General features: G+C 35.7%; 1 protein-coding gene and 1 long non-coding RNA gene across 3 annotated transcripts in view; one reads left to right on the top strand and one right to left on the bottom strand.

The window, feature by feature from the left end:
* LOC109835981 lies at positions 3,083-4,824 on the top strand. 2 transcript variants are annotated; one of them, XR_002245766.1, is made up of 5 exons: positions 3,083-3,168; positions 3,438-3,501; positions 4,389-4,456; positions 4,611-4,695; positions 4,769-4,824. It is a non-coding gene; the product is annotated as an uncharacterized LOC109835981 (long non-coding RNA). The 2 variants fall into 2 exon arrangements; XR_002245765.1 differs by lacking the exon at positions 4,769-4,824 and having other exon boundaries at positions 4,611-4,743.
* Positions 11,911-12,777, bottom strand: part of LOC109836804 (protein SMAX1-LIKE 3-like) — a 3,161-nt gene continuing 2,294 nt past the window's right edge. Inside the window, exon 3 of the mRNA XM_020404819.1 lies at positions 11,911-12,777. This exon is cut by the window's right edge and continues 172 nt beyond it. Within this exon, the coding sequence (XP_020260408.1) occupies positions 12,047-12,777 (731 nt within the window). The 3' untranslated portion in view covers positions 11,911-12,046.

The raw sequence follows: 12,777 nt of genomic DNA, 5'->3' as shown, positions 1-12,777 counted from the left end.
TGGTGACGGATTTCAATCCGTCGCCAATGATTTTCCGTCGCCAATAAGTATTGGCGACAGAAAACATTGGCGACGGATCAAATCCGTCACCAATAAGTATTGGTGACGGATTTGATCCGTCGTCAATACTTATTGGCGACGGATTTGATCCGTCGCCAATTATCTGTCGCCAATAAGTATTGGCGACGGATTAGATCCGTCACCAATACTTATTGGCGACAGATTTGATCCGTCGTTAATGCTCCGTCGCCAATACGTATTAGCGACGGATTAGATCCATCGCCAATACTTATTGGCGACGGATTTGAATCTGTCGCCAATAAGCATTGGTGACGGATTCGATCCGTCGCCAATGTTCCATCGCCAATACTTATTGGCGACGAATGTAATCCGTCACCAATAACTATTGGCGATGGATCGAATCCGTCGCCAATACCTATTGGTGACGGATGGAATCCGTCGCTAATACTCATTGGCGACGGATGCGTTTTGTCGCCAATGCTAATGTGTCCATCGTAAAAAAATTAACATTAGTGATTGATTATCCCATTGTTAATGAGTGGCCCCCACAAAAAAATTAAGAATTATTTTAATATTAGTCTCTCAAATCTATAATATTTTAAAAGAAGTCCACCAAATTATCCATTGTAAAAAATAACATTAGTGCTTGATTATCCCATTGTTAATGAGTGGCCCCCATAAAAAATTTAAAAATTATTTTAATATTAGTCTCTCAAATCTATAATATTTTAAAAGTAGCCCACCAAATTATGTAAATTGCTACATCTAGGGATGTAAATGAACCAAATAATTAACAAATAGTTCGGTAATTGTTCAAATAACTATTCAGTCATATTCGATTCAAAGTTCATTTAACACATTCAAGTTTGCTAACGATTAGAATTTGACTAGATGTATATTCGATTCGTTTGTTTATTAAATATTCGTTTAAAATTAATCACATGTTATTATTTGTATTAGTGCATATATATGATGTCATATTTGTGAGTTTTTGGCTTCATCTTTGATTAGTTTTGAGAAAATGATGTGAAAAATGAAAATGTTGAGAAAATGGTAAAAAAAACAAATAATCTTAGATCTTAAATAGTCTTAATCAAATAATCATTTCTACTTAAGTTTTATATACCGATTTTAAGACTCAAATAATCTTAAATCTATTTTCTAATTAAAATTTGATTTAAATATATACACATCATATATATATAATATAAAGGAATAATTTTTATTTATGAATTTTAATAATACTTTAAAATTAAATTCTTTAGCAGAATAAATATATTTTGATATTCGATAAGTATTCGTGAGTTTTTGGCTTCGACTGTGATTAGTTTAGAGAAAATGATGTGAAAAGTGAAAATGATGAGAAAATGGTGAGATACCAATGAGAAAATCATTTTTAGTTATACGTGTTATGAACATGTAACCATATTGATCTTGCTAATGATATACCAGATTATGTAACCATATTAAGCCTGCAAACATCATTAATGAATCTGAGAGGAGCTAAATTAGATTTAATCACTAAAGAAACTGATGAAAATAGTTTGGATGAAATTCTATTGAAGTTTTTATAAGGTTAAGAGGAGAAGGAGCCGTCGAAATATGATATATGTTGGATAAAAAAGTCGTTTTTAATGGATTTGGGTTTCCACGTTTTAATGGGTCTTATTTACTTAAACATAATTTTGAAATGACCTAAACATTAACTTTGAAATTAAGGATGTAAAAGGAAATTTGATAATAATAGTTAGATTTGAGGGTTGCAATAGCAATTCACCTAAATGACCTAATTTTACATCTAATTTCACAAAAAATCTAATATTACTCTAATTGTAATTTTAATATCGTAATAATCTAATATTAACTTAAAGGATGTAAAAACTAAAAAAAATTGGCTGGAGAATTCCCCCTAAAATTTTTACCTAAAACAAATTAACAAATATTCCCCAAAACCCTCTCCTCGACCGCTACAACTTCGTCTCCCCTCCCTCCCTCCTCCCCCAAAACCCTAACCCCCCAAATCAAAAGAAGAAGAAACCCAAGAAACCCCCTTACAGACCCCTTCATCCCTCAACCGCTCCGGTCAGATCCCCCTCCACTCCGACCTTCCCTTCGAGAGTCTCCTCCTCCGCCATCTCCTTCGTCATCTTCAAAGCAATCCAGCTCCTTGCTGCCGACAGCTCCAGCTCCTCCTCCTTCAAAAATGAGAAGCGCGCCCTTCAATTTTGGCTCCCTCTAATTCCGGCATCATCCTCACCTTCGCCTGGCAACGCTTCATCCACTTTCGGCTCCACAATGTCGGTAGGCATCCTCCTCCTCTGCTCTGCCATCCCCTCAGCCAGCTGCCTCGGCGTCGCCCTCTTCCGCTTCTCCATCGGCGTCCCCCTCTACTCCTGCTGGGTCACCCGCCGCATCCCCTTCGCTGCCAAAATCTTCGAAAAGTCTCTGCAACCCGTCGTGAAATTCAGTCTCTGCAGCCCATCGACTCCACAATGTCAGTCTCCTATTATTGGTCATATGTTAACAACAAGGCCAAAAATAGATTGTAAAATCTACCTTTGCTCATGGATGTATCATGTATATGCTTGATATCTTTATGGTGTGTTCACAAATTACCACTCGACCCTCAGTTCATTTGATATCGTAATCATTACCTGTTTCAGATGCTTCATTTTCGGAGTCACTATATGGTTTGCGTAAGAGAGCAGTGAAGGTCGGAACAAGTCAAAATTCTGTGAATCCTGAATCTAATGAAGTGTCACTTCAGTCTCAGTTTAAGGAAGCGCCAAAAAGTTCTCTCAGTTGCATTATTGGTATTATACCCTGCCTTATGGTTGTTCAATAGTGTTAAAATGTTAGTGAAACATTGCTTATGTAGCCGATTTTACATTGGTTACATGTGAAACATTTGCTTGCAGTTTCACATTTCGTGAAAATAAGCTTTTGCTCCAAATTTAGAGTTACATCAGGAGTTTATTGGTGTTTTGGCTCTGAAAATTATTTGCATTGATCCTCAAGCATATGTGTTGGTTTGCAAGCTTATCCTCTGCTTATCAGCTATTGTATCTGTTGGATGCTACTGGTTTTAATACTCCAGGACTTCATGTTCTTGGAGTTTATGTTTGTCGTGCAACAGGACAAGAATTGGTATGAACTCTGGAAGCAGTTCCAAACTTGTTTTATCAGTTAATTTTGCAGTTATTTTGCATTAAGTTTAGGTGATTGAATCATTGTTGAGTTTTGCCTGCTTGTCAGCAAACTCATGCTTGCCCGTTTTGAGAGCCGGAGTAGTTGTCATGTTATATTTGTTTAAGTGGTCATATGGGCTATTTAGGTATCTGAATTAGAGGCATATACTTATATTTTCGTTTAAAATTTACCAGCTTGCTGATGTTAGAGAAAAATTAGTCATGCAGGTCGCAGGTGCAAGAACTCCTCCCGTCAGTTTTCATAACCTTTATGTCCTGGAGCATATCTGAGGTGTGTTACATTCTTATCATGTTTTCCCCCATTGAGGACTAATTATGTGTTTGAATCAACGTATGACTAGCTCTCAGCTCTTACCAAATGGTCTTTTTGACACATGGGTAGTCCTCTATGCATTTGACTAGCTTGTAAGGTAGCAATTTAAGATTCTAATCAATATTTGCTTCTGTATAGATCAAGAAGCCATTTTGAAACTGATATTCGAATAAATTCTTTTTGTATATGATCCTCAAACATCATGGATTATCTAGCTAGTTGTAAGAAGAAATTAGTGTTTGGCATGTTAAAATCTGCTAATTGGAGAGGAAGTTATGTGATTTGGTTGTTATTTTGTGGTAGGTGGGCTTCGATTGTGTTGACAATTAGTTATTGCACCACTTTAATGTTTGGTTGTTGTACATTGTTGGTGAACTCTTAAGACAATTTCGATGAATTTATTAGAATGTTAATGCAACAATTAAAAGAGACTAACTGAAGTCTGTTGTTGTTTATTCTCTTTATTCTTTAATTTGTTTTGTATTGGTTCAAAAAATACTTTTTATCAATAATCTTCTTTGGAATTCCTGAAGTTATCTTTTGAACTAGATTGTTAAGACTACTACTAGTGTATTAGGTTCTTTTGACGAAGATTATAAATAGTAGTCATCGTGTATCACTAAATACAAAGTGTCGGATGGAAATTTTGGAGCATTTGTCTATTTTTCCCAGCTTGTCCGTTTAGCTTATTAGATGAGTTTGGGTAAGCTATTTTTGATCTGATCCTGAGTTAAGGCTCAAACTTCCAAGCTCTTTTACATCTCTGATGCTTGGAGATTAATTAAATCACATGAAATTAGCTTTTCTTGATTATTATCCTGATCAGTAATCACTTTCTCTTACAGGTTTTATGATCTTAATGTACATTGCACAAACCTATCTGGACATCCGACAACATGCATAAGTTCTCTTGGTATTATGTGCTATATGATCCGACAACATGCATAAGTTCTCTTGGTATTATGTGCTATATGTTTTTAATCCTGTAACTGTTCATAACTCTTGCTCTTCTTCTAGCCTAGTAAATATCGTCTATACTTGAATACTAATTTGTTACTTAATCCCAGTCACTTCCACTTTGTTCATGAAGGCGTAACAATTCTGATGGAGACTACAATTTTGTTTTTTGGCATATTACCTTGGTTCTGGAAGGTAACAATTTGCACCTTGCATAATTTGGTGCTTTTCCATCAATCTTATCCTGGAACTTCTTTTGTGATTACAGAAATCTGGAGAGTTGGCAGTGTACATTGGCTTGAATGTAGACAATGAAATAATTCATACCCTTTCGTTCTTAGCAAGAGTCATGATTTGGTCGTAGGTATGGATGTTAATCATTCTAAGAGTCTTCCCTAGCGCCTCATTGAGCGTCCGTTCTTAGAATGTTGCACAGCGCCTCATTGAGCGTCCAACAATGAGAGTCTTCCCAACAATGAAAGTTATTGGTTACAACACATGCACAATTGACTTGGGATATTGCACAACGCCTCATTGAGCGTCCGTCCTTAAAGGAGAGTCTTCCTGAGTCGATATATGTAGTTTAAGATTGTGTTAATACATGTTATGACTTTTGAATTTTACATACATGTATTATATTTGTGAGTTTATTGCGTAGTGAATGAATATTATTTGAGCATGTGAGATGTATTGTAATTGTGATTATATGACGAGTATTATTCGATATTGTGGATTGACGGATGAAATTGACTATGTGGAATGTGAATGTATATCATGGTTGATTTTATGATATATTGTTAAATATTATCATTGGATTGATGTCGATACAGGTTATATGTGTATTCTCTCGTATGGGAGGCTACCGAAAAATTAAAATTTTTTTTGCCTAAATATATACATTAACGACGGATTTCCCCGTCGCCAATGCTTATTGGTGACGAAAAAATCCGTCACCAATCAACATTGGCGATGGGGTAATCCGTCGCCAATGTTTAAACATTGGCGATGGACTAACCCGTCACCAATAAACATTGGCGACGGGGTGATCCGTCGCCAATGTTTAAACATTGGTGACGGATTACCCCATCGCCAATGTTTATTGGCGACGGAAGTAACCCGTCGCCAAAGAAATCCGTCGCCAATAGTCGTCCGTCGCCAATAAGTATTGACGACGGGTTTTCTCGTCGCCAATACTTATTGGCGACGGAAATAAGCCCGTCGCCAATATGTATTGGCGACGGATTTTGGGGCATTGGTGACGGATTTCCCCGTCGCCAATACATTGTTTTCTACTAGTGATAGGGTGCTAGTGAATGAGGACTGGATTCAATACTAAAATTCCAGTCAAGTAGAATTTCTTATGCCTTCATGTTCAGATCACTCTCCATCTTTGTTAACTGTGGGAGATGAAAATTTTGAGGGAAAGTTCTTTAGTATGTGGACTAAGCATCTAGATTTCATACCAGTGGTCAAGTCAGTATACGATCAAAGAATCAATGGTTATAACATGTTCTTTTATGAATATAAGTGAGCAAGTTTCAAGAACTAAAGCAGAGTTATGTGACATCCAAAATCAGCTGAGCAACAATCTCTTTGATTCTGTCTTGATCTCTAAGGAGAAAGAATGTGTTAAAAATACACAAAGTTGTTGGATTGTGAAATCTCCTTCTACAGACAAAAAGCTAATATAAATTAGGGAATACATAGAGATAAGGGTACTCAATTCTTTCACTCTATCATGAAGGCTAAGAGACATCAAAATAGGGTTCTATCAATTCACTCTGAGGATGGGGTCAGAATATCTGATATGCCAGGGATCATACATTTTACTGAATATTACAAAAATCTCCTTGGTACAAAAATTCCTACTTCACCTCCAGACTCAGCTGTGATTTCAAGTGGTCCAGTTCTTTCTCCTAATCAGTGTAATGAACTGAGTTGTCCTGTTTCTAGAGAAGAGATTAAGCAAGTTGTTTTCTCCATGGCAGATGGCAAAGCTCCTGGGCCCGATGGATTTAATGTTTCTTTCTTTAAGAAAGCTTGGAATATCATATGTGAAGATCTTTTCTTAGCAATTGAAGAGTTCTTCTGCTCGGGTAAACTCATTGGCACTTTCAACTCCACTTCAATCACTCTGGTGCCCAAAATCCTTAATCCAAGCTCACCATCAGATTTTAGATTCATTTCATGTTGGAATGTTGTTTATAAAATTATCACAAAAGTTATAGCAAGCAGAGTTTAGAAGGTCATGGGTCACTTGATTAATGATGCACAAAGTGCTTTTGTTAAAGGGAGGCTTATTTCTAGCAACATTTTGATGGCTCGTGGGCTCATTAAGCATTACGGAAGGAAAAATAATTCTCCTAGGACCATTCTGAATATTGATTTAAGGTAGGCTTTTGATACTATAAGTTAGGACTTTATCAAAGATATGTTAACTGGATTAGGCTTTCCTAGTGTCACAATAGGTTGGATTATGGAATGCATTACAACTCCTAAATTCTTTCTATCTCTTAATGGAGCTTTACATGCTTACTTTCATGGTGCTAGAGGATTGAGGTAAAGTGATCCCTTATCCCCCTACCTATTTGTGATTGGCATGGAGTACCTATCGAGAAAGCTAAGCTTATTGAAGGGTGATAGATTGTATAAATTCTATCCTAAATGCTCTAGGATGAACATAACCCACCTGGTTTTTGTAGATGACATATTGCTGTTTAGCAAAGCTGATATGGGTTCAATTTCAAGGTTGAATTTGTGTCTGCAGGAATTTAACCAAGTTGTAGGCCTGGAAGCAAATCCCAACAAATGTTCAATATTTTTGAGTGGGATTGATGATAGCTTAAAAAAATCAGATTTGCAACTATCTGAACTTCTCTGAGGGGGAATTGCCTATGCGCTATTTAGGTATGTCATTGATTGCGAAGAGGCTTACTTACCTGGATTGCTCTTCTCTAATCAGGAGAATTTCTGACCAGTTCCAAACCTAGCAACAAAGGAGGTGATTATCATATGCTGGGAGGCTTGAATTGATTAAATCGGTCATTCTGGGCATTCAAACTTTTTGGACAAGCAACTACATCTTTCCTATTAAAGTCTTAGAAAAAATTGACAGGTTATGCTTTGATTTCCTATTGGGGAAAAATTCATCTTGTCTCATGGAGCATTATTTGTCAGAACAAAGAGAAGGGAGGATTGTGAATCTTTTCAGTAAAGAATGGAACTATGCGGCTGTAGTTAAGATCTTGTGGCAGATTCATCTTAAAAAGGATCTTCTTTGGATCAAATAGACTCACGAAAATTATTTACAAGCTTTAGATATCTGGCAAGTTCAGTTTAAGGTGAATGATTCATGGATGTGGAAACAAATCCTCAGTGAGGGATTTGATGCTAGCTAGGTTTGGAAATATTGCAAATTTCCAAAATACTGTTGGTGCATGCTGCACAGGAGGGAAAATTCAACTTTCAGCTGTTTATAATGCTATTACTCAATCAAATCCTTCAGCTCCATGGTCTAGCACAGTTTGGAAGGGGTTTCACTATCCAAAGCACTCGATTGTTCTTTGGCTAGCTTGTCATTCCAGGCTGTTAACCCAGGACCGACTTTGTCGCATGGGGATTTTGAACTCAAACAAATGTGCTTTGTGCCAGAACCATCAACTGAAAACTTGCAATCACCTATTCTTTGAATGTTAATTTTTAGCTGATATATGGAACAAGGTGATGAAATGGATGGGATTCTCTTGGAGATCATGCAACTGGAATCTACTTATCAATTGGTACTCCTTTAATCTCAAAGGAGGTGGTTTTAAGCAAAATTAAAGAGAATGGCTCTCTCTGCTACAGTTTATATGATTTGGCAAGAGAGAAATATGAGAATTTTTCAAGGAAAGACTCGGTCTAAGATGATATTGAGGACAGTGAAGATTTTGGTATACTCTAGGATTTTGAATAATGATAATATACTTGTTCATATGAGGGAAACCCTTGAGAGAATGTAATTAGAAATTTTGAGAGATTGTAATTAGTTACAGTGTGATCACCAGGAATTATCTGGTATTTTGATGTTCTCCACAGTTTACATATTGGGAAATGAATAAAAAAATTCATTGACCCCAAAAAAAAAAATCTACGTTTTTTGAATATTAGCATATTTTATGATTCTTGTGCGTGCATGTATGTATAGGTATAAGAGTGCACGAGTGCATGAGTGAGTTAATTAGCTTTATATATGACTAGGATTCAGATGGCGATAATATCAATTCAACTTTAAAATCTGAATTTCAAATTTAAAATACATACCACTTAATTTGGTCCAGTACACATATATTATATGGAAATGCATCTTGAAGTATTTAAACATGTTTCTCTTATATATGAATAAAATGAAAGGGGACTTTCCTTTGTTTTTCTCCTCAAAAAAAAGTATTTAAACATGTTTGATTACCCATGCCATCAGACATCAAATTACAAATTTTTATAAATTTGCTCAATTTTTTGTTCTTTGATTATATGAATAAAAACACACATCTAAATTAATAATGGAAGTTTCATTTCTAGATATTCCATATTTATTGCATCACAGGTTTGAGCTTAAAGATACGAGTTTTATATTAATTTAAATTTATAGTATATCTATATGTTCATACCATGAATATATAATATAGTCTATATATCTCGGTTATATGTGTAGGAGTATGTACATACATACACACGTACATACTGAGATAATTAATATGTGTAGGAGTATGTACATACATACACACGTACCTACATACCGAGATAATTAATATTCCATAATTCATTTCTCATTCACTTGGCCAGCGGTGGAATGCCAGTCGATCAGTTGCTTTCGGCCGGTTGTGCCATTAATTATTCCAACATTCTCATCGTCCTCAAAACGTAAAATTGAGAAAAGTTGAGCAGAAGTAACTACTGCTAGCAACAGGACCAGCATGCAGTAATGTGCAAGTAGCGAGCATTCAGCAAGCAAGGTATATTAGAATCAGTCAAAAAATTCAAATAAAGCCAAGGAACAAGAAAAGCGATGAGAAGTGTAAATAGAAAAAAGCAATCTTCACTTTCTTGCTTTATCTTTTGAGCACAAATTTACAAGCAAAAAATAGGAGCATGCATGATCAAAGAGCCATCCCCATCCATCCTCACTTTGGCTTTTGAGACTGATGAGAAGACTACACATTGTCCAAAAATTCTCTCTCCCATTTCATTTCACCACTTGTCTATGCATCAAATTTTATATGCTTCTCTTAAAATGTTGATGTATTGATTTTGGTGTTAAAAGAAACAAACAGTTTGTTTGTATGGGGATGCATACGTAAAGTCGTTGCATGCACATGCAAAAGGCATTCGCATCTCTTGGACCTGTAGACGTCGCCATTGCACTCGTTATTTGTCTCATTGTGTGCTCGTCAAACGAGGGATTTTTTTTCCCCAGCCCCCTAAAGATCTTGGGCTAGATGATGTAGATTGCATAGGATTTATGGGGTAAAATATTGCTATGAAAAAGTTGGTGAGATTACGATTTTGATCAGCCGTGACTCGTGACTTGTTTAGGTTATTGAAATTTACTTTGTTGATAAATTACAGGATAAATAATAAGTTACATATGTACATGTAGGAAATTTGTATAATTTAAGCAGGCAGTAACCATTTCAGATGTTGTGAAGATACATGAGTGTATCTGCTTTGTTATTCTCTATTGTGAGTGACCAATTACACAACAAATCCTATTTGAGGGGTATTTTCAGAAAAAGATAGTGTTATAAGGGTCTTGGAAATTAACAGATTGGAATAGTAAACTATAAATTAAGAAGCTGAGAACGCATCAGCCTATCAAATGATATATATACATTTTAGTGGGTTTAGATTTTTGTTAAGGTTTAACATAACTAGCTAGGTTATTGAACAAGTATGAACAATCTTTTGTAGTAAGCGGGTCCTAAGTCTATCTTAGCTAATCATTAGCAGACACAGAGGGAGGTACCATATAATTTCAAAAGAGAGGATATGCGGGTGCTTTTCCTCATATTAACCAATATTTTCAAAAGCCTTAATCTTTTTCCAAAAGCACCACATGACAAATTCCTAACTTACAGTAAGCTTTTTATTGAAATACAAAGAGGGGAGAGAAGATTAATATCTTTTCTGGATTCTAAAGAACCAAACTTTAAGGTTTAAAGACGAGATGCTTATCTTTAATCTTGCAATCATCTTTTTTACCACCCACTACTTTTTCCCAACATGAGAATGTTGGCTCATGAATCTAAAGCAAGAAAGGGGATTCTTCTTTTTTCTCAAAAACTCATCAGTATGCATAAAAAGTAGTGCTTTTTATTATATTTCTTTGCCTTCTAAAGTGACATCTCCTTTGCACAACCATTAAGTTATGAATGATACCTTAGTCTTTGTTTGTGCTATTGTGGAATAGTGCAATACGCCATCTGTCATCATTCAATTGGTTGCCACTTTCATGAAAGTTGTTAGCTAGTCACTAGGCCTTTGTGATCGTCATATTAAATGAAAGGCATATATTTTGCGGCTAGCACTCTCATTCCCCAATCAGTGGTCTAGGTTTCATGTGTCCTCTTAACATATGAACTTGCTCTATAAAATTATATATAATCAATATTCGTATCTTTATAGTTATGATATCTCCTTCTAGGGAACATAAATGAATGCTCTATTCAAATTATTGAGTTTCTCCCACTGGCAGCAATCGCTTGGAAATCATTCTATGGACCGAGGTATATAGCAAATGTCAATTAAGGCAAGAGAAATTTTATTTGCATGCTTTCACACATAAAAACCAATTAATTTGCTTCAGCTAATTAATCAACCCAAAAAAATAAAAATAAATCAATACAAAGAGACCTTAATAGAGGTTGTGTGACTTTTGAAGGGCACCTTGAGGCAATTGATGGTTTGTGCATTTCAAACTTAAAGTTCAATGATAATTAAATTTAGTTCTAAAAAAAGTGCTAAAAATCAAATTAATTACTTCCTTTAGCGCCCCCGGTCTGCTTTTATTTTAGTTTAAAATAGAACGTAAAGGGAATAAAGGAAACCCTAATTAAAAAGAAAGTGAAGGATCAAGAAAACTACATTCCAATCTGGAGAGCACCTCCTATTTATTGAGAACAACATTGAAAATTCATATCAAAAGTACAAAAAAAGGAATTCAGCTTGTTTAAACAAGCTGAATTCCTTTTTTTGTACTTTTGATATGAATTTTCAATGTTGTTCTCAATAAATAGGAGGTGCTCTCCAGATTGGAATGTAGTTTTCTTGATCCTTCACTTTCTTTTTAATTAGGGTTTCCTTTATTCCCTTTACGTTCTATTTTAAACATATGAAAGTAGTCAAGAAGAGCAAAATATAGTGAGAAATTTAAGCAACTTTTTGAAGTCCATTAATTGATATGAATGAAGCAAATTTGAATTTAAGCTAAGACAAGCAAAGCAAAGCCTCAGATAATTTACAATACTAATTAACTAATATCAGTGAAAGAAAACAACAACCAAAGATGTTAAACCAACATTTCATCCGAGCAATTGAACACGAACGAACTATCTACAGCTTCAAGAAGCCCAAGCTCATCAACGGACAAATCATCAACATCTCCGCACTCAGCATCAACATTGAGATCAAAACCAGCAGAAGAGCTCATCATCCCTTCATCACGTGCTCTTTCCTTCTCTTCATCACTATTGAGCTTCTGCTTAACATGAGGAGAGCAAACTCTTGATCTCGAACCAAAGCTACTATTTTCACAACTCAATATTACGATTGCATCACTAACACTAACATTTTCACCATCCGAACTTTGCATTATTCCTCTCCTGATGGCATCCAAAATGCCTATTCGAGATTCATAGTCAATTTGCTCGACATCCTCCAGCAAGATGACACGATGTGGGTTGTCCTGGATTGCACTAGCTAATCTCTCGAGAAATCCATGGCTTGCTTCAACTCTTGACCTTTTACTTCCATGATCACTAGATGATGAGAACTCACCAAATCCAATTGAGATAAAATTGGCCTGTGAACCAAAAATAAGGGCCGCGAGTCCCCTTGCAATCTTCTCCTTGGCTTCGGCATTAGTGCCCAAGAAACTTAACCATGTTTCTTCCTTGATTTTAGGTGATATCGACCACTCTTTTCTTTTTAGCATACCAGATCGGCATTGGAGGATGATGCTTGCAAGATTGGGGATTATGTCCTTTTGACAAGAGAATTTTTCCAATGAATAGCACAGTG

Source organism: Asparagus officinalis, chromosome 4 (assembly GCF_001876935.1).
Source record: "Asparagus officinalis chromosome 4, Aspof.V1, whole genome shotgun sequence".
NCBI classification, from domain to species: Eukaryota; Viridiplantae; Streptophyta; class Magnoliopsida; order Asparagales; family Asparagaceae; genus Asparagus; species Asparagus officinalis.
Note: the sequence above shows the minus strand (reverse complement) of the source record. Positions and strands in the feature narration are given on the sequence as shown.